This window comes from Rattus norvegicus, chromosome 10, assembly GCF_021556685.1.
Source record: "Rattus norvegicus strain SHRSP/BbbUtx chromosome 10, alternate assembly SHRSP_T2T, whole genome shotgun sequence".
Classification (NCBI taxonomy): domain Eukaryota; kingdom Metazoa; phylum Chordata; class Mammalia; order Rodentia; family Muridae; genus Rattus; species Rattus norvegicus.
Genome location: NC_141543.1, coordinates 39,173,627 through 39,200,093, shown reverse-complemented (window position 1 = coordinate 39,200,093; position 26,467 = coordinate 39,173,627). Strand labels below are relative to the sequence as shown.

General features: G+C 42.4%; 2 protein-coding genes across 8 annotated transcripts in view; one reads left to right on the top strand and one right to left on the bottom strand.

The window, feature by feature from the left end:
• The window catches only part of Ifi47 (interferon gamma inducible protein 47), a 50,686-nt gene extending 28,677 nt beyond the window's left edge, over positions 1–22,009 (bottom strand). The window contains exons 1-5 of one of the 5 annotated variants that reach the window (XM_087569768.1): positions 21,922–22,009; positions 19,979–20,632; positions 13,515–13,811; positions 2,288–2,441; positions 1,144–1,333 (exon numbers count right to left, since the gene is read on the bottom strand). The gene's annotated coding sequence lies outside the window, so the exon portion shown is untranslated. Of the gene's footprint in view, positions 1–1,143; positions 1,334–2,287; positions 2,442–13,514; positions 13,812–18,530; positions 18,665–19,978; positions 20,633–21,028; positions 21,210–21,290; positions 21,425–21,921 lie in introns of those variants that run through there. The other 4 variants (XM_087569769.1, XR_015630239.1, XR_015630237.1 and 1 more) reach the window with 4 other exon arrangements.
• RGD1559575 (similar to novel protein) lies at positions 86–24,586 on the top strand. 3 transcript variants are annotated; one of them, XM_087570265.1, is made up of 4 exons: positions 86–350; positions 957–1,097; positions 14,025–15,256; positions 22,831–24,577. In XM_087570265.1, exons 3-4 carry the CDS (start codon positions 14,045–14,047, stop codon positions 24,151–24,153), a joined length of 2,535 nt encoding a protein of 844 aa, XP_087426391.1. In that variant the 5' UTR covers positions 86–350; positions 957–1,097; positions 14,025–14,044; the 3' UTR covers positions 24,154–24,577.
• The last annotated feature ends 1,881 nt before the right edge of the window (positions 24,587–26,467 follow it).

Sequence of the window (26,467 nt, the reverse complement as noted above, 5' to 3'; positions counted from 1 at the left end):
ACTTCCTCATGGCTTATACAAGCTAAAAATTAACTTTGTTTTTTTTTTTTTTTACAAACTCTAACACAGTAACTTTAACAACATTAAACATCATGTTCACCATCACCATGGATTTCTCTAGGAGTGGCTAGGGAGATGATTAACTGGTAACGTAACTGCCTTTCAAAGAGAAAGTTATGACTTGGTTACCCAGAATCCACATAAAAGATAGGCATAGTAGAGTGACTTTGTAATTCCGGGACTGAGGAAGGAGTGAGACAGATCCCTGAAGAAGGAGTGAGACAGATCCCTGAAGAAGGAGTGAGACAGATCCCTGAAGCTACCTTGTCTAATTGGTGAAGTCCAGGCCAGTAAGTGTGTCTATCTCAAAATAAGAATGATATTGGGGTTGGGGATTTAGCTCAATGGTAGAGCTCTTGCCTAGCAAGCACAAGGCCCTGGGTTCGGTCCCCAGCTCTGGAAAAAAAGAAAATTAAAAAAAAAAAAAAGTATGTCAACAGGACAACAGGCACGGGCAGGGTTACAGCAAGCTGCAATCATTGAACCATGGGCTCACTGGCTCTGAAAGTCAGTGCTGTCCAGCAATAGATGACATCATCTGAAAAGAGGGTCTTGAGGTAGGAAAACAGAGTGGACAGTGCGGGGGCGCGGAGCCCTGACACTGGGCTAGGCTACCACAGTACCCACCACAGCACTCAGGAAGCTGGCCACTTCAGCAGAGCTCCGCCTCCTTCCCTGTTGAAGAATATGAAACCTTTTCAGCTGATTGTGTAAGCCAGTCACAGAGATCTGGGAACAGAACCTAAAGCCTACCCTCACTGCAGTCCCTTCCTTCACGGACAAGGCAGGTGGGATTCAGATCTGAGGAATGCAGAGCAAAAAGCAAAGACTGTGTGAACCGAGATCTGGAAAGGAATCCGAGAACTCCGCCTTTACCTCCTGGCTATTCTCTCCAGAGCACCAAGACGCCAACACTCTGTAGCATCTGTTTCCTGAACATCCCAGCTTAGAGGATTCCATAGAAAGCTGAACCAGTGACCTCGCTCCCAGAGAAGAGGTAACATCACAGGAGGGCCACTGCCATCACATCACTGCAGGTATGTGAAGGGTTTTAAGTGCAGCTTGACCAGAAATCCTACTTACTTGTGGTATCAAAGGTAGTCTCCTGGTACCGAGTAGTTCTGTTATGGCTGATTTCACTCAGAGGTTGTTCACAGAAAGGCCCTTCTCTGTCTTCTGCACCACAGAGCACCCAACCCAACAGCCAGTCAGCAGCAAACCTCCTTATCACCTGCCCATCCTGGGTCTGTTGCTCTTCTGATCCCAGTTTGACCTTGGAGAAAGAAGGCAGATTGTGTGACCAGATTCCTCAGAGTCAATGCTAGAGTCTGTTTGGGGTGGAGGGTTGTTGTTGTAGCTTTTTGTAGTTGTTGGGGTTTTTTTTGTTTTGTTTTGGTTTGGTTTGGTTTGGTTTGGTTTGGTGTTTGGTTTTTGGTTTTGGCTGATACTGATCACTCTGTGTGGCTCTGGCTGGTCTAGAATGTGTAAATCGCATTCCTCAAACTCAAGAAGATCTATCTACTTCTGCCTCTTTGCCTTCTGGGGCTGCGATTAACAGCATGAACCACCACACCCAGCTATGATGAAACTACTTTATTTACCCCATGAGGATAAAATCCTACCCAGAACACTCACTGCTATTTCCTTGTCTGGAAGGGAACCGTGAGAAGCTACTGTTGATGTAACCAGCATTAACAATACCTTGACTATTTGGGGGGGGGGGTTGGAGCCTTCATTATCATCAAATCATGGTGGAGTAGGCCACTCTTGGGTCTTTGGCTTCTGGGAGCAGCTTCACCCACCCACTCAGGATATCTCTGTCCAAATTTTATTTTGCTTTTATGAACTTGAAAAGGAGCTTATTTCCTTATAGCTTGTTCATACAGACTGGTTTTTGGTTGGCTCCTCCAGTCAGTCCTGTGGCGCAGCTCTCTGGCTGTCCTCCCTGTTCAAACTTCTCAGTTCCCACTATCCCACCGTCCACTCGTACATCCCTCTACGCTACTATCTATCCCCCAAAGCTGTTTCTTACCCCTCTTACAGACCCCCTTCCAGTTTCCAGGCCTCTGCAAACACTTCCTACAACATAGATCTACACACCTAAAAATGAGAGGCTGGAATCCACATAGAAGAGAGAACATCAGGTTTGCCCTTCTGACATTGGGTGAACTCAGTTAACGTTTAGTAGCACGGCCAGCTTTTCTAAAAATTATATACTTGCATTTACCTTATGCATGAATCCAGTTCCATTGTGCCTCTGTGGCACATTTTCATTCTCCATTTATCATCTGACATGCATCCAGGCTGATTGCATTTCCCAGCTATTGTCTCTGGAGCAGTAATGAACATCTTCCAATATCTGTGTGCTAGGATACAGAGTCCTTTGGGGCTACATTCAGGAATGGTTTTACTGATTCCACCATGGCTGCCCTTGTTTACAAACCTGCAGCAGCAAATAAGGACTCCCCTTACCCAACATCCACACCAGCCTCTGTTGCCATTTTCTCTCTGACTCCTGTGAGATAAAATCCCAAAGTAGCTACAATCCCGTGTTTCAATGGCTGAGGATACTGAACATGTTTTTAAAAATATTTGTGTTTCTTCTGAGAACTCTGTTCAGTTACATGCCCCATGTTTTGATTGGACTGTTTGTTTTCTTATTAATGAGGGTTTTATTTAAGTCCTTTACATAGTTTGAATATTAATGTTCTGTTGAATGAATTGCTAACAAGGATCCCCTCTCATTGGGCAAGCTGTCTCTTTACTTGACTGTTTCCTTCGCTGTACAGAAGCTTTTAACTTCCCTGAGCTCCTGCTTGTAGTTCATGGCCTTATTTCCTAAGCAGCTGGAACCCTACTGGGAAAGCCCCCTACCTAACCCGACTTCTTAAAGTGTATTTTTTTCCCAGAGTTTTGGGCACCATTTCTTAAGGGAAAGTCCTTTCTCCAATAAGATCCTTTAGAAGACAAAAAAGAGGGAAAGGAGGAAACAGAAACACAAGCAAAGAAAGTCAGTTGGTTGTAGCCCGGTGGATTTACATCCGTATCATCTGCGCTCTCCTGCTTTTTTTACACGTCTGCTTTGAGACACTACCATGTGCTTTTGTTACCCTCATTCTGAAGCACAGCTTGAAACCAAGTACAGTGATGTTATTGGCACTTTCCCATCTCAGGACTGCTTTGTTTGTATGAGATCTTTCATGCTTTCAACTACATTTTAAGATTTTTCTAGGGCTGGAGAGATGGCTCAGTGGTTAAGAGCACTGACTGCTCTTCTAGGACCTGAGTTCAAATCCCAGCAACCACATGGTGGCTCACAACCATCTGTAATGGGATCTGATGCCCTCTTCTGGTGTGTCTGAAGACAAGAGACACTATGCTTGCATACATAAATAAATAAGTATTTAAAATTTTTTTTCTATTTCTGTGAATGATGGCATCAGAGTATTGATGGGAAATGCATTGAATCTGTATACTGATTTTCTTAAGCCAGTCATTTCGATGACATAAATTCTACTCCTTTAGCATGAGTAGTACTGTTTTTGGGGGGGGGTTTTTTGGTTTGTTTGTTTGTTTGTTTTGTTTTGTTTTGTTTTAGTGTCTTCTAATTTTTTTGAAACTATAAGTTTTCATTATGGCAGGCTTTTCCCTCCTTGAATAGGCTTATTCCAAGGTAAGTTACTATGGAAAAGGTGCTGGCTTATGGTGTCAATGAGGGGTGTTGGGGATTAGGCTCAGTGGTAGAGCACTTGCCTAGCAAGTGCAAGGCCCTGGGTTCGGCCCCCAGCTCTGGAAAAAGAAAAAAAAGAAAAAAAATGGTGTCAATGACACTGAGTCCCAGTTTTGTGTTTAGTATGTTTGTCATTGGTACACATGAAGGCAACCAAGATTTGTATGCTAATTTTGAATTCTGTCGCTTTGCTGAAATGATTCTAAGAGTACTCTGAGGAAAACTTTAGGTTCTCTATGGATATAACTTTATATTATCTTTGACTCTTCTCTTTTCTATTTATATAACTTTTTTTCTTGGTTTTTGTTGTACTACCTAAGACTTCCAATATTGAACTGAATAAAAAGTGGATAACAGGCCACATCTCTTTGTGCTTGCATCCCGCTGGGAGAGAGCTGGTCACCCAAGAGTGCTGACACACCTGAGAGCACAGGTGAAACCACCACTTCTGCTCTGAGGGACCCACCTAGAGCCCTCAGGACAGAGAAAACAAGAAGCACTCTGGGACAAGATCCTTCTGGTTTCTGTCTGCACCAGGAGCTGACCCGGTGCCACAAGTCTATGTACCCAAATCTCATCGAAAAAGAGCTGGTCTCTCAGGAGTGCTAACACACAGGCTTACAGGAGGGTCAAGCCACTGTCAGAGAGAGCTAGACCAGCTAACACCAGAGATAACCAGATGGTGAGAGGCAAGGGCAAGAACCTAAGCAACAGAAACCAAGACCACTTGGAAACTTCAGAACCCAGTTCTCCCAACACAGCAAGTCCTGAATACTCCAACACACAGAAAAAGCAAGATTTGGATTTAAAATCACATCTCATAATGATGTTAGAGGACTTTAAGAATGACATAAATAATTCCCTTAAACAAATACGGGACAACACAAGTAAACAGGTAAAAATCCCTTAAAGAGGAAACACAAAAATCCCTTTAAAAATTATAGGAAAACAGGGTTGGGGATTTAGCTCAGTGGTAGAGCACTTGCCTAGCAAGCGGAAGGCCCTGGGTTCGGTCCCCAGCTCCAAAAAAAAAAAAAAAAAAAAAAAATTATAGGAAAACATAACCAAACAGGTGAAGAAACTGAGAAAAACCATCCAGGATCTAAAAATGGAAATAGAAACAATAAAGAAATCACAAAGGGAGGCAACCCTGGAGATGGGAAACCTAGGGAAGAGATCGGGAGTCATAGACGCAAGCATCACCAACAGAATACAAGAGATAGAAGAGAGAATCTCAGGGGCAGAAGATACCATAGAAAACATTGGCACAGCCATCAAAGAATGCAAAATACAAAAAGATCCTAACCCAAAACATTCAGGAAATCCAGGACATGACAAGTAAATCAAACCTAAAGATAATAGGTATAGAAGAGAGTGAACATTACCAACTTAAAGGGCCAGTAAATATCTTCAACAAAATTATAGAACAAAACCTCCCTAACCTAAAGAAAGAGATGCCTATAATCATACAAGAACCTTCAGAACTCCAAATAGATTGGACCAGAAAATAAATTCTTCTTGTCACATAATAGTTAAAACACCAAAGGCATAAAACAAAGAAAATATTAAAAGCAGTAAAGGGAAAAGTTCAAGTAACATATAAAGGTAGACCTATCAGAATTACATTAGACTTCTCAACAGAGAGAATGAAAGCCAGAAGATCCTAGACAGATGTCATACAGACCCTAAGAGAGCACACATTGAACCTCACACAATAATAGTGGGAGACTTCAACACCCCACTCTCAGCAATGGACAGATCGTGGAAATAGAAACTAAACAGAGACACAGTGAAACTAACAGAAGTTATGAACCAAATGGATTTAACAGAAATCTATAGAACATTTCATCCTAAAACAAAAGAATATACCTCCTCAGTACCTCATGTTACCTTCTCCAAAATTGACCATGTAATCAGTCATAAAACAGGCCTCAGCAGATATAAGAAGATTGAAATAATCCCATGCATCCTATCAGATCACCATGGGCTAAGGCTAGTCTTCAATAAAAACAAAAATGACAGAAAGCCCACATATACATGGAAGCTGAACAATGCTCTACTCAATGATAAATCGGTCAAGGAAGAAAGAAAGAAATTAAAGACTTTTTAGAATTTAATGAAAATGAAGGCACAACATAACCACATTGGGACACAATGAAAGCAGTGCTAAGAGGAAACTCATAGCTCTGAGTGCCTACAAAAATAAACGGGAGAGAGCATACACTAGCAGCTTGACAGCACACCTGAAAGCTCTAGAACACAAAGAAGCAAATACACCTAAGAGGAGTAGACAGCAGGAAATAATCAAACTCAGGGCTGAAATCAAACAAAAGGAACTATACAAAGAATCAACAAAACCAGGAGCTGGTTCTTTGAGAAAATCAACAAGATAGATGAACCCTTAGCCAGACTAACCAGAGAGCACAGGGACAGTATCCAAATCAACAAAATCAGAAATTAAAAGGAAGACATAACAACAGAAACTGAGAAAATTCAAAAAAATCATCAGATCCTACTAAAAATGCCTATGTTCAACAAAACTGTTAAATCTGGAGGAAATGTACAATTTTGTAGACAGATACAAGGTACCAAAGTTAAATCATGATCAGATAAACCAGCTAAACAGTCCCATAACTCCTAAAGAAATAGAAGCAATCATTAAAAGTCTTCCAACCAAAAAGAGCCCAAGACCAGATGTGTTTAATGCTGAATTCTATCAGCCCTTCATACACACTTAATACCAATACTGTCCAAATTATTCCACAAAATAGAAACAGAAAGAACACTACCCAATTCCTTCTATGAAGCCACAATTACACTTATACTTACAACATACAAAGACCTAACAGAGAAAGAGACCTTCAGACTAATTTCCCTTACGAATATAAATGCCAAAATACACAGTAAGATTCTTGCAAACCTAATCCAAGAACACATCAAAATGATCATCCATCATGATGAAGTAGGCTTCATCCCAGGGATGCAGGGATGGTACAATATACAGAAATCCATTAATGTAATTCACTATGTAAACAAACTGAAAGAAAAAATGCATGATCATTTCATTAGATGCGAAGAAAGCATTTCACAAAATTCAAAACCTCTTCATCATGAAAGTCTTGAAAAGATCAGGAATTCAAGGCTCATACCTAAACAGAGTAAAAGCAATATACAGCAAACCAGTAGTCAACATCAAACTAAATGGAAAGAAACTTGATGCAATCCCACTAAAATCAGGCATTAGATAAGGCTGCGCACTCTCTCCCTACTTACTCAATATAGGTCTCAAAGTCCTAGCCAGAACAATTAGACAACAAAAAGGGGTCAAAGGGATACAAATTGGAAGAGAAGTCAAGCTGTCACTTTTGCAGATGATATGATAGTATACTTAAGTGACCCCAAAATTTCCATCACAGAACTACTAAGCCTGATAAACAACTTCAGCAAAGTGGCTGATTATAAAATTAAATCAGTAGTCTTCCTGTACTCGAAGTATAAACAGGCTGAGAAAGAAATTAGGGAAATGACACCCTTCACAATAATCACAAATAATATAAAATACCTTGGGTTGACTCTCATCAAGCAAGTGAAAGATCTGTATGACAAGAACGTCAAGTCTCTGAAGAAAGAAATTGAAGATCTCAGAAGATGGAAAGATCTCCCATGCTCATACATTGGCAGGATTAATATTTGTAAAAATGGCCATCTTGCCAAAAGCAATCAACAGATTCAGTGCAATCCCCATCAAAATCCCAAGTCAATTCTTCACAGAGTTAGAAAGAGCAATTTGCAAATTCATTTGGATTAACAAAAAACCCAGGATAGCCAAAATTATCCTCAACAACAAAAGAACCAGGGGAATCATCATCTCTGACCTCAAGCTGTATTACAGAGTAATAGTGATAATAACTGTATGGTATTGATATAGAGACAGGCAGGTAGATCAATGGAATAGAATTGAAGACCCAGAAATGAACCAAACATCTATGGTCACTTGATCTTTGATCAAGGAGCTAAAACCATCCAGTGAAAAAGAGATGTCATTTTCAACAAATGGTGCTGGTTCAACTGGAGGTCAGCATGTAGAAGAATGCAAATCGATCCATTCTTATCTCCTTGTACAAAGCTCAAGTCCAAGTGGATCTTGGACCTCCACATAAAACCAGATATACTCAAACTAATAGTAGGGCAAGTGGGCAAGAGCTTTGAACACATCGGCACAGGGAAAATTTTCCTAAACAGAACACCAGTGACTTATGCTCTAAGGTCAAGAATCAACAAATGGGACCTCATAAGATTGCAAGGCTTCCCTGGGTCCTGCTAAGACTGAACCCCCAGTGAACTAGACTATGGGGGGAGGGCGGCAATGGGGGGAGGGTTGGGAGGGGAACACCCATAAGGAAAGGGAGGGGGGAGGGGGATGTTTGCCCGGAAACCGGGAAAGGGAATAACACTTGAAATGTATATAAGAAATACTCAAGTTAATAAAAAAAAAAAAAAGATTGCAAGGCTTCTGTAAGGCAAAGGACACTGTCAATAGGACAAAATGGCAACCAACAGATTGGGAAAAGATCATTACCAATCCTACATCTGATAGCAGGCTAATAGCCAATATAGACAAACAACTCAAGAAGTTAGACTCCAGAGAATCAAATAACCTTTTAAAAAATGGGCTGCTGAGCTAAACAGAATTAACAGTTGAGGAATGTTTAATGCCCAAGAAGTACTTAAAGAAATGTCCAAAATCCTTAGTCTTCAGGGAAATGCAAATCAAAACAACCCTGAGATTCCACCTCACACCAGTCAGAATGGCTAAGATCAAAAACTCTGGTGACAGCAGATGCTGTTAAGGATGTGGAGAAAGAAGAACACTTTTCCATTGTTGGTGGGATTGCTCGTTGGTACAACCACTCTGGAAGTCAGTCTGAAGGTTTCTCAGAAAATTGGACATAATACTACCTGAAGACCCAGCTATACCTCTCCTCGCATATACCCAAAACATGCTCCAAAATATAACAAGGACACATGTTCCACAATGTTCATAGCAGCCTTATTTATAATAGACAGAACCTGGAAAGAACCCAGATGTCCCTCAACAGAGGAATGGATACAGAAAATGTGGTACATCTACACAATGGAGTACTACTCAGCTATTAAAAACAATGACTTCATGAAATCCTTAGGCCAATGGGTGGAACTTGAAAATATAATCCTGTGAGAGGTAACCCAATCAGAAAAGAACACACATGGTCCGCACTCACTGATAAGTGGATATTAGTCCAAATGGTCAAAATACCCAAGATACAATTCACACCACATGAAGCTCAAGAAGAAGGAAGACAAAAGTATGGATGCTTCAGGCCTCCTTAGAAAAGGAACAAAAATGCTCACAGGAGCAAATATGGAGACAAAGTGTGAGGCAGAGACTGAAGGGAAGGCCATCCAGACACTGATCCATCCCATATTTAGCCACCAAACCCAGACAATACTGTTGATGCCAAGAAATGCATCCTGACAGGAGCCTGATATAGCTGTCTCCTGAGAGGCTCGGCCAGAACCTGACAAACACAGTGGCAGATGCTCGGAGCCAACCATTGAACTGAGCATGGGGTCCCAATGGAGGAGTTGGAGAAATGACTGAAGGAGCTGAAGGGCTTTGCAACCCCATAAGAAGAACAACAATATCAACCAACCAGACCTCCAAAGCAACTAGGGACTAAACCACCATCCCAAGAGTACACAGGGATGGACCTATGACTCCATCCCCATATGTATCAGAGGATGGCCTTTTTGGGCTTCAATGGGTGAAGAGACCATTGGTCCAGTCAAGGCTCGATGCCCCAGTGTAGAGGAATGTCAGGGCAGGAGAGTGGGAGGGAAGAAGTGGGTGGGTGAGAGAGGGAGTGAGCACCCTCATAAAAGTAGGGGGAGGGATGGGATAGCAGGTTTCTAGAGGGGAAAACAAGAAAGGGGATAACATTTAAAATGTAAATTTTTAAAAATCCAACAAAAAGGATTTAAAAGGAAAAACAAAGTGGATAATAAATGGAAAAACAAAGTGGATAATAAATGGAAACCCTTGTCTTCTTGTGCTCACTAAGTTTGCTTGAAGGTTTTTGCAAACATTGGCTAGATGTTTTCCATACATAACCTTTATTATGTTGAGAAGTGTTCCCTCCTTTCCCAATTTCTTCAGGACATTATCAGGAAGAGGATGTTTGATTTTGTCAGATCCATGGACTCTTAGGAACTAAACTAAACTAAAACTGTCCCCAGCCTAAGCTTAAGTCCTCCCTCTGAGATCCTGTTTCCTAAAACCTACCTGATTCTCCTGTAGCCAACATAAACTTAGAAACCAAGTCTGACTGTGCACCTAATATCTTCCTATTTTCCTATAAAAGTACCATTGTACACCATCCAGCCTTAATGGGCCTTGGATCTGCTCTATATAAGAGACATATGTTCCAATTTGGGATATCCAGATACAGATTCAGCTCTGTGTTGCTGGAATCAAGAGGAGACTTGTCATCGGCAGCTGATGTTCTGAAAACTCTCTATAAGGTGACTAGTAAGATCCACAAATGCTGGCTGTCCATCTTACCTTTCTCTCAACTAGGATGATAGAGGGAGAATATTCTCATTTCTGCATAGTTTAGCCCAAGGTTCTCCACAGGAGCAGAACTGTTAGCAAGAATCTATATACATTAGAGGAGGTTTAATAGAGTGGCCAGTCTAACAGTATGTACGTCCTGAAAGAAAGGCCAAGATGCAGTCCATGAGGCTGAATGTCACAGCCCGCCTTCAGTATCCACTGGAAACCCTAAGAAATGGGCTCTAATACCAGAGAAGGAATGCCTCAGCAGCAGAACAGATAGACTAGCCGGTGCTAATGAGAGGAAGCAGACAAAGAAGAAATGTCTCCTTTCATGGCCCATTATGTGGGCTGCCGCCAGAAGATGGAGCCCAGATCTAGGGTAGATCTTCCAACCTCAAATGACCCAAAACAGAAAAATGTCTCACAGGTCGCCCAGTTGCTTGGGTTTCAGTTAATTCTAGATGTAGTCAGGTTGACAATCAAGATGAGACATCACTTGAGGTATATTAAAAGACAAATCTACAACACTTACTTAAGTTGGGGTCCAGGAGTTGCCCCACAAACCAAACCACCGTACACCAATTGCAGTGAGCCAGGGATAGTTTATGGAGAATTTGCCCCAAGACTGATCGATCAGTGCCACTGACTAGACTTGGGAGCCAACTAACTCTGAGCCAGATTCATACAGAGTTTTGAAGCCTGAAATTGGCAAATCTCTGTGCCAAATTCTTCCACCAATCTGTATTTATGGACAGGAGATTTCCTAAGGAACGTATGTTGGTGGCATGCTTATACTGTCCTCATTGGTTGGGTTATTCAACTGTGGCAGCGTGCCTTGACTTGCCTAGCATTCATGTCCTAACTTGACAACCAGTTACCCACACACATGGCAGAAAGTAGGATGTGGATTCCCAGGGAGGTCATGCATCCAAGCTTATTGTGACTAACTATATAAAGCAAGTCTAATTGACCTCCATTATGGTTTGCTTCCAAGAACAATAAAGCATAGAACATAACAGACTTTGGGTTAACAGTTAACTAGGACATGAAAAAGTTCCTACTCACAGTACATGAGGAACTTTCCTTGTAACAATCATAATAGCATGTGAGCAAGTTTGATTGTAACAGCATAAAATGAATGACTAGACAGGAAATAGATACCCAGTGACAACATAGTTTTTCCACTACCTAGTCTTCCAGCAGCTGTACCATTAGGGAAAACAACACCAAAAATTTTGGAGGGTGTGTGCTTTGTTTTGTTTTTCCAAGACAAGATTCTCTATATAACAGCCCTGGATGTTGAACTCACTTTGTAGACCAGGCTGACCTTAAACTCATCTGCATGCATCTGCCTCTTAGGCCACGTTTCTGGGGGACACACACACTTTGGTAAGGTTAGCTTCAGTCTGTGAAAGACATCATGGGCTATTTGTCTTTCTGAGGTCTTTTCTCTGAACAACAACTTCCAGTTACACTAACTTTTTTTTTCCCTGAAAATGTCATGGTTTCGTTTTTCTTCACGATGGCCTAGAACTGTACTAAGCATATGTACCATAATTTCTTTGTCCATTCATCTGCATATGAATATCTACACCGATTTGATTTTATAACAACCATCAACAGAGTAGCTATAACCATGAATGTGTTTGCATTTCTGTGGTTTGTTGACTAAAGGTCCTTCTGGTTGAATTGAATAGCGTACCTGGGACAGTGATCAAGTTCTGAAGGAACTGCCCCAATTTCTACCAGGGAATATGGTTCCTCTTTTCTACATTTGGTGGTGGTGGTTTTATGGTGGTACCATTCTAATTTTATTGCCTTTTATCTGATAGTTCAGGATATTGAGTAAAATTTTAAGTAAGTATTAGTTATTTCATTGAGTCTCTTACACTGTCTCTACAACTCATTAGCCCACTAATTGACTGAATAATTTGGGTTTTTACTATTTCAGGATTTTTATATTGTCAAAATACTCCACCCCTCCCCCAGTTCTCACATCATTTCTGTTGTCTCATCATTTAGATATCACATTTAAGACTGAGCATTCAAAAGTCACTTACACTCAACTCTTTGACAATTATGAGTTACTTTAATTCTTGAAGAAATAAAGTTTCAAAATTTCATAGATATGAGAAACAAAGTTATAAAAACAAGGTTTTGAGAAATACATCTGGTGGTCAGGATGCCTATGACAAACTTTCTGAGAGATACGTCTGATGTCATGATGCCCAGTGATATGATAAAGTTTTGGTGATCAAGATTCTGACTAAGCTAATTAAGACAAAACAAAAATAACTGTTCTCAGAAAGGCCCCCTACTCCTCCCTGTGGTAAATTCCAAGAACAACTGCAAGATGTCATCCTGACCCTGCCTGACCACCCAGTTCACTCCCCCTCTAAGGGACGTGCCAACTTAACCCTTTCCTACTGATTGACCAAGGCCAGGTGTAGGGCTAGATGAGGAAAGTGACCAACTGAGCCAAGAACAGCCCCTTGAGCAGGCCAGCCAATACCTGACCATTTCCTTTGTCCTGTGCACCACCAATGAGAATAGCCAGCTAACCCTGTTGCTGAAGTCTGACCTCTGTAATGAATAAAAGTTGTGTGCTTTTTGGGTTAGGGGTTGCCTCTCCCTGTGTGGATGAGCAACCCCACATACGTGGATTAAAAACCTTATACCCTCATGCTATTGCAGTGGTCACTTTGTCAATCTGTGCTCTGTGGGTGGCACTCCTGAGGTAAGGCCACTATGGGGTCTTACAACGTTCTTATTTACTGTACAGAGCAGCTTCTATTGCCAAAGTTGACAGCCATACTAATTCATGGATATAAACATAAACATATAAATGACAAATTGATGGGCATTATCATGCCCATTTGACAAAACCACAGTAGCAGCTTCCCTACCAGTGTCTGTGACCACCACAACCACAAGGTTTTTTTTTTTTTTGGTTCTTTTTTTCGGAGCTGGGGACCGAACCCAGGGCCTTGCGCTTCCTAGGTAAGCGCTCTTCCACTGATCTAAATCCCCAGCCCCATGGTTTTAATTGCCAAAACAAAGGGTTTTCAGCACCAAAGAGTGAAAGGAGTTTCATAGAAATCAAAGTCGTAGTAAACCCAAGAAGGATACATCAAGAGTCTCCACATCCTTAGACTACTCCTTCTGACTGTGAGCTGAGTCCTCCAATTGAGTTTGCTATCATTCATGTCAATTATTGAAGTAAAACTGAAAACCTGAAAGTGAGTGTGCATGTCATGACATGAACTTATTTGGAGAGAGTGACAGAGCTTTGAATTTGGATAAGTTCTTTTCCAGACAACATCTTGGTGTCATAGCTCAGGCTAAGTTCAAATTTGTCATCCATTGCACAACCTCCTTAATGATGGTGTTAAAGGCTTGAATTTGGTCTTGAAGAACTAAAAAACACTGTAAAAAAGAAAATAGTCAAAGGTTAAGGAGTGTGAGTCAAACCAAAATTTAAAGCCAAAGCCAGGAGTAAGTGCTGTTCAGTGCTGCACATTTGATTAAAGGGAGAAAGTCCCTATTTATAATGTAGGGGCAGGTGCTGGGCCCTGCTCTCCCATTGGTTGTTCTTGCTGAACTAATTTATTGACCTTTCTGGTTCTTTCCTCCCTTTAGTACCATCGACATTTCCCAGCATGGGTCAGACTTCTTCTTCTACAACCCCTCCAAAGGAGGATCCTGATTTGACCTCCAGCTTTGGCACAAATCTTCAGAATTTCGAGATGAAAACCAAAATCCTGTCTCAGGAATTAATCGCCTTCATTGAATCATCCCTAGAGGGTGGAAACCTTCGGGAAACAGTTTCTGCAATCAGCGATGCTCTGAGTGACATTGAGAAAGCCCCGCTGAACATCGCAGTGATAGGGGAGACTGGGGCTGGAAAGTCCAGTCTCATTAATGCTCTACAGGGAGTGGGGGCTGATAAAGAAGGTACAGCTGCTCCCACTGGGGTGGTCCATACGACCTCTGAAAGAACACCATACACATACACAAAGTTTCCCTGTGTGACACTGTGGGACCTGCCTGGCATTGGGTCTCCTGCCTTCCAACCACATGATTATCTGAAGAAAATCAAGTTTGAGGAGTATGACTTCTTCATTATTGTCTCTTCTGGACGCTTTAAACATAATGACGCAGAACTTGCCAAGGCCATTGTGCAAATGAATAGGAGTTTCTATTTTGTTCGAACTCACATAGATCTTGATCTAATGGTTGTAAAACTGAGTGCTCCTAAGAGATTCGATAAAGAGAACATCTTAGAGGAGATTCTAAATTCCATTTCAAGTATACTTAAGGAAGTTACCTACCAGGAACCTCCAGTCTTCTTAGTCTCTAACTTTAATGTGTCTGACTTTGACTTCCGAAAGCTGGAAACCACCCTTCTGGAAGAGCTCCCAGCCTACAAACGCCACATCTTCATGCTCACTTTGCCAACTGTTACAGAGTCCACCATAGACCGGAAGAGGGATATGCTGAAACAAAAGATCTGGAAGGAATCCATAATGCCAAGAGCATGGGCGAGCATACCATTCAGGGGATTGACCCAAAATGACATAGAGATGTTGGAACAGACTTTGAATGACTATAGATCTTCCTTTGGCCTGGATGAGGCATCACTTGAAAACATTGCTGAGGATTTGAACGTGACACTGGAGGAACTCAAGGCGAACATTAAGTCTCCCCATTTGCTCTCATATGAGCCAGATATATCCTTAAGAGATAAACTATTGAAGTACATTAGTCATCCTTACTTTTCAAAGGTTTTCCACTTGCAAAATTATTTCATTGACGCCATTGCAAGTGATGTTAAACTTATCCTCAGTAAAGAAGAGCTTTTGACAAATAAGGTGAGGTCATTCAACTCTAATGTCTCTAGACAGTTGTTCTAGGAAGCAACTTTCTATTTCACTTCGTTGAGATGTTTCAAAGTGACTCTGATGAATTTTGTCATATCCATTTTCTGCACCTGTTGACGATGCACACCTAAGACCTTTCATTTTAAATCATTTCATTAGTGTGGGGTTTATTTGCTTTGTTTTTAAGAAGTACTTCAGTTAGATGGAATGCTACTTGTTAATTTTCTTTTGATTCCTATGCTTTGTGGACCCATTTGGGAAAATCCGATGAAGTTTTTCATACCCATTTCTCTTTAAGAGCTTCAAGGTTTCCATCTTATATTAAGTTCTTTGGCCCACTTAGGGTTGGTTTTTCTATAGGGTGAAGGGTGAGAGCCAAGGTTTAGTCTTACCTGACGCCCAGTTCCGTTCTTCAAACCATGTGCCCTTTGTGCAGTATGAGTATTTGGAAGCCTTGCTGAGATATTGATAGACCGTAGATGCACTCTGTTGGCTACATAGTTATGAATATATTTCTCGGTCTGCTCTTCCTGTCAGGTTGTTGGTCTATGGACCTGTCTTCATGCCACTGTTAGGCTATTTTTGTCATTGTGGCTCTGTGCTAGGCCTTGAAATCAGGTATTACAGAGACTCCCAACCCTGTTGGTTTTGATCAATATTGCTCGGGCTAGCTGCAGTCTTCTGTGTTCCCATGTGATTTGTGATTCCACAGTTCAGTTCTATTCTAAATGGCATTGATGTTTTAGTTGAGATTGCATTGAGTCCGTAGATTACTCTGTGAAGCATGGGCACTTTGACAACATTAAGGTTTATGAACTAAACAGGGGAATCTTAGCATCTTTTGTTGCCTTCTCTGAGATTTCTTTCATCACTGCTTTGGAGCATGTCACTTCCTTGGTTACTTATTGAAACTCGATTGCTTCCTTCTTTGCTCGCTGTCTACCTTCCCTTCTTCCTACCTTCTTACTCTGCCTTCTTATCTGGTACGTGTGTGTTGTGTCAATTGTAAATGGACTTTTAAGATTTCTTTCAAAATTTTACATTTCTGAATTTCTCAGGCAAATCTTATGTTTTCATTCTAATTTCATTCATTGGTATTTTCTTGGATCTTGTTGAGGTTTTTTTTTTTTTCTATTTCACTACATTTTAGGTGCATGTATGACATGGTCAGCTTCCTTACGGCGTTTCCATACATGTATTCCATTAAACAGCGTCGTTCATTCTTATCTGTTCTCATTCATTCCTTTACCTACTGCCCTCTGCCATGCTCTGCCCTTATCTAGCTAGTTCCCTTTTATCCCCAAAAGTCCCTTCTTCTCGTTCTTGTCAACATACTCTGTTGCTCAGCAGATACATTTCCTCCTTCAACATTTCTCGCCTCTCATGTGATTGAGATTTTTTTTCATTATTTTCAAAGTATTCGACAGAAATTTAATCTACTTCAATTTCTTTGGAATCTTTTTGAATATGTACTTATACACTTATTTGTGTGTGTGTATATAAGTCTTTACATACACTCAGAACAGAGAATCAGATCCCATGCAGATTGTGAGCCACCATGTGGCTGCTGGGGATTGAACTCAGGACCTCTGGAAGAGTAGCCAGTCCTCTCAACTGCCCAGTCATCTCTCCAGAACTCTTCAGAATCTTTTATTAGAGAGTTATACTCTTTTGAGCTCATTGTTGCCTTGGCTATTTTGAATTGTTATAGTGTTCTTTGTAGCAATTTGTGTTTCTCAATGGAAATATCTACCATGTATATAGGATATCCTTATTAAGAGGATTCTCCAGAAAAGTGTATCTTAGGAGGTTGGGTTGTTATGTAATATTAGGTTTATTTCCAGCTGGCCATCACAGTGTAGATGTCATGTCACTATTCTGGTGGCAACTAGTGAGTTTTGTCAGAATTGTTGAGAAACATTGTTTCAGATGGTCACACAAGACTGGGAATCTCATATACTGCAAGCAACTATGACATAAATAGTAGAGTATTAACAATGCATTATACGGGGTTGGGGATTTAGCTCAGCGGTAGAGCACTTGCCTAGGAAGCGCAAGGCCCTGGGTTCGGTCCCCAGCTCCGAAAAAAAGAAAAAAAATGCATTATACAAGAATTTAAATTCATTTATGTAGCCACAATTACCAGGAGTTCCTAAATATTGCTTCTACTTGTAAATCAATTGTGGGCAACGTCCCAGCACCAGAGAGGCAGTGATGGGTAGAGCTCTGGACCTTATGCTATATGCATGGGTGCTATTCTCAAATAATTACCCTGGGAGATTGGATATTTTAATATATTATTCCTAGTGACAGTAGGATCTATCCCGATGATGCCCTCCTTTCCCGTACTTTTATTGGTGACATGGCTTCCAAAAAGGTGATTAGCTGACTCAAGAATAGAATTCTGTGTACTTGAAGTTCTATATTGAAATCTTCATACACCAGAATATTAGAGCAAACTGAAGACAATCTATCCTGACTGCCTGCATTTTCCTTCTGTTACAACTCTAATTCCAAAGTCCTGTGTGTGTTTCTAACATCAAGAGAAAAGAATATAGCTATGGATTTATACCCCTCATCCTAAAGTTCTAGTATTTTTAGTATCAGTGTTGATAAACTTTGATCTACAGTCATAGCTATCATGAAGTCTGGTTTTCCACAATTCATGAAATATAGTTTCAATGTCCTTCTAAAACTATAATAAACTAGGAGTATCAGACAAAAAAAGTAATGTGGCCTAAAAGTCAAAAATATGTAATACATGGACATATATGTAGTATGTGGATTCCTAAAGGAAACACATCTGACCTTTATCCTGTTTCTTCTGCCTTAAGAACTGATGCTGGGGCTGGGGATTTAGCTCAGTGGTAGAGCGCTTACCTAGGAAGCGCAAGGCCCTGGGTTCGGTCCCCAGCTCCGAAAAAAAAAAAAAAAAAAAAAAAGAACCAAAAAAAGAACTGATGCTTCCTCAAGGAAGGGCTTTGATGGAAATACTTTTTTAGTCAGGTTTCTTAACTTTAAAAAAGTCTTTTTTTTTTTTAAGTGTCTTCTTTAACATCTCTTCCTAAGTTTCTTCCTTCCTGACTTTCCTCTGTATCTGGTTGGGATTTTCTTTCCTTTCTTTTTTTTGGGGGGGGTGGTTGGTATTTCCCTGAGGTTTGTGAACTGAAAACAGGAACACTCAGACAATTTCTTAAGATTCTGCTTATAACTGAGGCGATCTACCTTCCCTGCTGAAAAATAAGAAACAACATAGATGCATATCTCCTTTCAAATGAATCTTTTTAACATTTGGTTTTGAAGTTTCAAGCAAGCACACATGGCATGTTATGAATACACCGTCAGTTCCTTTGTTCCCCAGACAGGTTCACCAGCACTTTCTTTCTCCCCGCCACACCCCTGTACAAAAAGAGGAGGTTTATTTTCCAGCGTCAGGGTCAACCTTCAATTGGTCCCTCAAGACAAGTGACTAGAAGGCAACTGCGAGTGGCTTTTACAAGCAGTTTTTATACTTTTCAAGGGCACAAGTCACCTCAGTCAGGTAAAAGTTCAAACTTATTGGCTAAGCATATTGACCTTTAAATGTATTGGCTAGCAAGCATGACTAAGTACATTCTGAGAATTTTTCTACTCAAGAATGTTCCTGTGAGTCGAGAATGAAATGTGACCTACCCTTAACCCAAGGCAGGAAGCTGGAACCTGGCCTAGCCTTGCCCCAAGGCAGGTGGATGTAAGGCTGGCAAAAGCCCTGAGGTTCCTTTATACAAGCTCCAATCTTGGAGCTACACTCAGGGGTTCTCTCGTGACTAACTTACATTCTTCAGGTCCTGTCCACACGGTCTCATATTGTTGGCTCAGGACCATCAGCTATACTGTCCCTATTCTCTCTTTTATGAAAGTTATAAACTTGTTCAATACACAGGGTCCAAAGGTCAACAGTAGCAGGAGAACAATTAAGGGTCCTAACAAGGTGGATATGAGACCTTCTGTCCACCAGGAATTGAGTGGGTTTCCCTCCACTCTTAGAGTTACCCTGGGTTCAGAGAGGGGAGTCCAAACCCTGTCCTTCCTAGTTGCTGTCTTCCCCCAGAGTTAACACCTTCACCACTTAGGGACACTTTCCCCAAGGCATGGGCTTCTGTTTATTGGAGCATCATCAGGCCCAGTGGCCCCTCTCCTTGCAATATGTGCACTGGTCCTTTTCAAGGGGTTTTCTGTCTCTCTGGTTGGAGTCTCTCTTCTCTGCTTTCCCTAACTACTATAGCCAAGATTCTCTGTAAATGCCTTTCCTGTTGCTTTTCTTTTTTTTTTTTTCATCTCCCTTTCATCTTCTTCCTTTCTCTTTCTCTGCTCCTTCTCTTCCTCTGTCTCCCTGTTATGGTAGACATTCTCAGCAATCTGTACTAAATCCCTCAATGACTTATCCTATCGTCTCTCTTGTCTCTGAAGCTTTTTCCTGATATCTCTATTAGCCATATAAAAGCCTATATAGGTCTATAAAAGCCATAGTGACAGTAGCTTTGTATTCCTCGCTGCTGGGGTCATAGAGCGTATATTAGCAGAATGCCTCCATGAGCCACTCTAAAAAGGCAGCAGATAACTCGTCTGATCTCTATCTAACCTCACGTACCTTGGTCAAATTCGTGGGCCACTGGTGGCTGCCTTGAGACCTGCCAACAGAGCCCTGGTGGTAGACCTTAAGGTGTTCCTTACCTTTGGCTGAATTAAAGTCCCAATCAGGTTGGGCTAAAGGGAATCCTGCATCAATGACTGCTGGGTTTTCGAGGAGCCCCCATGTCCAAGGACACTTTTGTTTTTTCGGGCCTCATTGAGGATCCTTTCTCTCACCTCAGTGGTGAAGAACACTCCCATGAGTGGTTGGATAGCATCCCAGGTGGGCTGAGGAGTAAATAAAACAGTCTCAAAGAGATTAATCAGCCCCTTTGGGTTATCTTAAAAGGGGGTGTTGGACCTTCCAGTTGTACGAGTTGGCCGAAGAGAAAGGCCAATATTGATTGCATGGCCTGATTGCCATTCTCATCTATGGGCTCAGAGGGGGAGGGCCACTGTTGTATCAGGTGAAGTGGCCCTTTTGTTCTGGGTCCCCATGGCCCTTCCCAGTTCCAAGGGTCCCTCCCCACCCTCCCTCCCCCTTGCTGGGACCGGAGGAAGGGGGTGGTAAAGGCATGATGGACAAGAGCTCAAGGGAGATCCTTGAGAAGGGGCCATGGGAGCTGGGGCTATGGTAGGACGGTAAGGGAGTGGAGGATCCATCAGCAGCAGATCTGCTGTGGAGGGGTCCTGGAGGATGTTCTTCTTTACAGACTTGTTGGTCTCTATAGGGTTCTTCTCCATCATGGCCAGGACCTATGAGAGTTTCAGAGATAAAAAAGTCTTTTATCCAAGAGGGAAGAGTCCTCCACTAGATCCTCCCAGGTAACTATATAGGGCACTTGATCTAGGTGGCCAAGGAATCCTGGCCTAAAGACTCTTTACTACTTTGATCACCTGCAAATCAAAGGTCCCTATGGATGGCCACCCTATTCCAAAGGTGGGCCATTCGGAGGAGCAGAGAGTAACTAGCCTGCCCTTCTTTACTACTACTCACAAGTTTCCTCCTCTTTCCCTAACTTCCCTCCAGTGGTTAACCAGGATGTTTATCGGGGTAGATTCAGTCTGTCTCATGTCCAAAAATATCATCAGTCCAAGTCCAAAAACACAGAATGAGATACCAACAAACACAGAGAAAGACAATCAACTCACAAGGCAGTTCACCTCTGCCACGGGCGCAAAAACCAGGTAATCAGGCGACTGGCGAGAATCCAGTCTAGCAGGTTCCAAAAGGACAAAGTCCTCTGACTCCTTCCGGGGAGCCTGAAGCGTCCTCCAGACTCCCCACGGTCATGGTGGTAAGGCACATCTGCCAGCCACAATTGACCTCACCAGAGCAGAGGCTTAGCAGCCGGTACTGTACTTAGGAACCAAAAGTGAAAGCTAAAGACAGAGAGGCAACACAGACACTTACAAGTAGGCGCCTGTTGCTAAGCTTGGTCTTTTTTTGCCTCCTATCAGTCTAGTCGGTAGTCGCTTGGGGGGGGGGGGAGTCCCCCAAATGCAAGACCTCCACCCTTGGTGAGTGGTACTCATTTCGAGACGCCCCTGAGTGAGACACCGAGACATAAATCAACACAAAAGCAAGAGGTTTATTTTCCAGCACGACCGATCTTCAATTTGTCCCTAAAGGCGAGTGCCTAGAAGGCTGCCTCACTTTCATGTCATATCTACTGTTGCGTGTAATATTAAATTAGCCAACCACGCTAATGCCAGCTACAGTCCAGTAACGTAGTTTGCCCTCCCCCATTAGGAGCTGCAAGCTGTGGTCTTCCCTGTTCCCTGTAGTTCGCCTGCCTCGGAACTGCTCGCTATCCTCCCATCCATCCACTCCCTGGGACTACCTGTCACAAATCCCCGTAACCCAGTGAAATCAAAACGCTAGGGGCTTGTAATTTACCGATCAGATTTATATCAGTAAATTCTCAACCCACAAAACACCCACACAATGAACTCAGAGCCAATTGATATTGATATAAACTGCCCACCTAGATTGGACAAATTGTCCTATATTATTCTACCCCTTCTAGGATATCCATGGCTACCTGTGGCTATTCAAAGCCAGGCGGATCCAGTTTGTCCCCTTCTTCCTCCATCTTCTGTCTTTCTGTCCTCTCTGTCCCTATCTGTCCCATCTCTAAAACTCTCAGCCTGCCTTCTTTTTCCACTGTCCAATCACAGGCTCTAGCCTTAGCTTGTGCCTGCCCTCGCCTGCACATAGACAACAATCTACACTCTACAATATAGCTTATATATCTGTAAAAAAATCTAAACTCTGTGAATGAGAAAATGCATTTCTCTTTCTGAGGCTGGCTTTATTGTCTTAATAGGACTACCTACAGTTACATCCAGTTTTCTACAAATGACATAATTTTGATCTTCTTCGTGGCTAAAAAGAAGTCTATTACACATATATAGTAATGTATCCAACCCTCTTTGGACGTGTCAAGAATCTTTTCTGCTCCCCACCTCATGCCCCTTCTCCCTTTGTTCACAGACTATGCAAGAGAAACTAGAATGACTGTGCTGAAGGACCAGAGGTCATGAGGCCTAGGAAGCAATGCCCCCAAAGCACTCAAAAGAAGCAGGGAGCCTTTCCATGAGATATGATGTTGATCTATGCCCTTAAGGGTTTTACAACCTATGGTTATTAATTGTGATAGGAGTAAACAGAATGCAAAGACAGCTTAAAATAAGAAGTAAACACTGGTGTAGGAAACCACGTGGATTGATCGTGAATAGAACAGAACAACCTAGGAGGAGGAAAAACTACAGAAGGTAAGGGCTGGATGAGGACACGTGACATGCAGAGCCAGCAGCCAGGAACAGAGAGGAAGGTGTTCTGCTGATAATGGTATCAGCAGCTGAGGTCCCTCTCTACCATAAGAACAAACTCCTAGATCTTGCCCTGCTGAACTAATAAGTACTGTGTCTGTCTGTCCTTCCCTATTCAGCATCCTCCAGGACACACAGCTACATGCAAGTCTTCCTCCAGCAGATCCTCTCCTTTAACGGCTCAACTTTTGTCACTCGGCTTGAAAAATTTTTTTAAGAGTTTCAAGAAGGAAAGCAAAATCCTCTCTGAGGAAAACGTCACCTTGATTGAATCCCATCTGGAGGATAAGAACCTTCAGGGGGCACTGTCTATAATTAGTCATGCTCTGAGAAACATTGACAAGGCCCCACTGAACATCGCTGTGACTGGAGAAACGGGGGCAGGGAAATCCAGCTTCATCAATGCCCTGAGGGGAGTGAGGGATGATGAAGAATGTGCAGCCCCCACTGGTGTGGTGGAGAAAACCAAGGAGAGAACTCCATACCCACACCCAAAGCTCGCCAATGTGACAATATGGGACCTGCCTGGCATTGGGTCCACGACCTTCCCACCACAAAACTATCTAGCAGAAATGAAGTTTGGTGAGTACGACTTCTTTGTTATCATCTCGGCTACGCGCTTCAAAGAAACCGATGCACATCTGGCCAAAGCCATTGCAAAGATGAACACAAAGTTCTACTTTGTCCGAACCAAAATAGATCAAGATCTCCGTAATGAAGAGAAGAGTAAACCTAAAGTTTTCAACAGAGACGGTGTATTAAAGAAAATTAGAGATGACTGTTCACAACATCTTCAGAAGGATCTCTCCAGTGAGCCTCCCATCTTCCTAGTCTCTAACTTTGATGTGTCTGACTTTGACTTCCCAAAGCTGGAGACCACCCTCCTGAGTGAGCTCCCAGCCCACAAGCGTCACATCTTCATGCTGTCCTTGCACAATGTTACTGAGACTGCCATTGACCGGAAGAGGGATTTCCTCAAACAGAAGATCTGGCTAGAGGCCCTGAAAGCTGGAGCCTGGACCACCATTCCATTTGGGGGCTTAGTGCATGATAAAAAGCAGACGTTGGAAGACACCTTGAATCTCTACAGGTCTTACTTTGGCCTGGATGAAGCCTCGCTGGAAAAGATTGCCAATAATTTCAATGTGTCTGTGGATGAAATCAAGGCACACATTAAGTCTCTCCATTTGTTAACAGAGAACAAAGACATGTCCTTCGGAGAAAAACTGTTGAAATATATTGAATATATTTCCAGTTTTACTGGGGGACCACTTGCTTCAGGCCTTTACTTTAGAAAGACTTACTATTGGAAAAGTCTCTTCATTGATACTGTGGCAAGCGATGCCAAGGCTCTCCTTAATAAGGAAGCGTTTTTATCAGAGAAGCCAGGATTGCGCGTGTCTGACCACACTGAATACTGGGAGGCAGGGATGGAACTATAAGGTTCTAACCTTTGGACTGGCTTCAGGCGCTCACTTAAAGCCTACTTTTAAGCAGCAAACATTTTCTGGGAAAGACCGGAGGATTCATCTCTTTTAGAGACAGACTAGCACCATGGCGAGTGGAAGAAGAGTTGTTCACAGTGTAAGAACTGTCTTCCATTAAAGGAAGGACCCATGACTCCAGCTGCATATATAGCAGAGGATAGCCTTATCTGGCATCTGTGGGAGGGGAGGTACTTGGTCCTGTGAAGGCTTTATACCCCAGCCTAGGGAAATGCTAGGGCAGTGAGGTAGGAGTGGGTGGGTGGGAGGGAGAGCATCCGCATAGAAGCAGAGGGAGAAGGGATGGGAGAGGGGGGAACCATGAAAGGGGATAACTTTTGAAATGTAAATATATTAAATATCCAATAAAAAAAGAAACACACCTCTCCAACAAGGCCACAACTTCTAAACCTACCCAAATATCCCACCAACTGGAGAGCAAGTATTTTAAACCTATGAGCCTGTGGGAGCCATTTTCATTCAAACCACCACCCAGCCCATGGTGGCACCAAGGACAGTTGGTCACATTGCATCTGCTATCAGGAAACAGAGAGCGATAAATAGTGATGCAGGTGATTTCATTCCATTCATGCCCTCAGCCCAGGAAATGATACCACCCACATTCAGGGTGGGTCTTCCTACCACCACTAAACTGCCCTAGAAGTGCACCCACATATACAACCAGAAGTTTGCTTTCTATATAACCTAATCCAATAAAATGACAGTGAGGATTAACCATTACAACCCCGTTTATCATGTAACATGAACTCCTGACACCAGAGCAGTAGAACTGGAAGTCTGGTTGTATTCCACTCAGGAGGTCACAGCAAGGCCCCTATCTTAGTTTGGGTTTTTTGCTGTGAAGAGACACCATGACTAAGGCAACTCTCATAAAGGACATTTCATTGGGACTGTCTTACAGTTTCAGAGGCTCAGTCTATTATCATCACGGCAGGAAGCATGGCAGCATCCAGGCAGACACGGTGCTCTAGAAGGATTTGAGTGTTTTACATCTTGATCCAAAGACAGCCAGAAGGAGACCTGCTTCTGCAGGAAACTAGGAGGAGCTCTCTTCTTCAGTGGGCAGAGCTTGAGCATAGGAGAATACCTCAAAGCCTACCAACACCATGACATGCTTCCTCCAACAAGGCTGCACCTCCTAATAGTGCCATTTCCCATGGGCCAAGCATATTCAAACCACCACAGTCCCCCTCTGCGGATCTTTTTAAATATTTAAATATTTATTTAGTTCTGTTTGTATATATGAGTGTTTTGCCTGTGTGCGTATAAAGTGCACCATATGTATGCCAAGTATACACAGGAGGCAGCAGATCCTCTGGGATGGAAGTCAAAGATGGTTGTGCTGGGAATTGAACCTGAATTCTCTGCAAAAGCAACAAGTTCTCATAACCTCTGCACTAACTCTTCACCCTTCTGCTTGTCTTCTGTCCCAACTACCATGCAATTTTTCCCCGATTAATCTCGTCCAACACAGCAGTAAGGGGCAACGTACCTTCCTTATATCTGCCTGTCCATGCTTTCTGGGTCTTCTGATAGGGCTCAAGTTTGAGGAGAAAGGAAGTAGAATGTGCTGCACAGATCTAAGGAAATCTGTGCTGTAATGCCCTCCTTTTCTTCGCAGAATTAAATACTCAGTGTCAGAACCACGCACAGACAGTATCTGGGTTACCGTGAAGGCGCTGAGAACTCACAAGCCCCTCCACCTACACCAACCATGGAATGGAGTCTCAGGATGGGATTGAAATATGGCGCTGTCTGTTTGACCCTTCCGGTTTGACTCAGCTTAAGTATTTCATCCACACTGAGAAGCCAACTGCATGGTCAGACACAAAGCCAGCCCTTTGAGCATTGTGGTAATACAGTGGAAGCTTTTCAAATTCCCGTTTCACCAATTTCCCAACTCTTGCCTTGTGCACCGCTGGCATTGCTGATCACGAGGAAGCATATCAAATCTTTCTGGGTTAAATAAATCAGTGCACTAGTTTTAGCTCACTCTTTCCTCCTGCTGGACAAATGGGGACTAAAACCAAGGATGTGGTCTAAACTAGCATCTATGTTTACAAAGAGCCACCGAATTTTTAATTCATGACTACCAGGCTGGTTAGCCATATCACTAAGTCCCTTTGATGGGAACTCTGTCAAGATCAGCAGGGCATGATTATGTAGAAAGACACACAGGAAATGCTCCAAGGAATATTAGTCACTATATTACATAAGCTACTGGTTTTATTTGGTGGAATATAAGTGGACT

Coding starts and splice junctions, on each gene's coding strand:
- RGD1559575 (XM_087570265.1), top strand. CDS start 14,045: ATGGGTCAGACTTCTTCTTCTACAACCCCTCCAAAGGAGGATCCTGAT. Junction 15,257..22,830: donor AAGAGCTTTTGACAAATAAG/GTGAGGTCATTC, acceptor TTCCCTATTCAG/CATCCTCCAGGACACACAGC.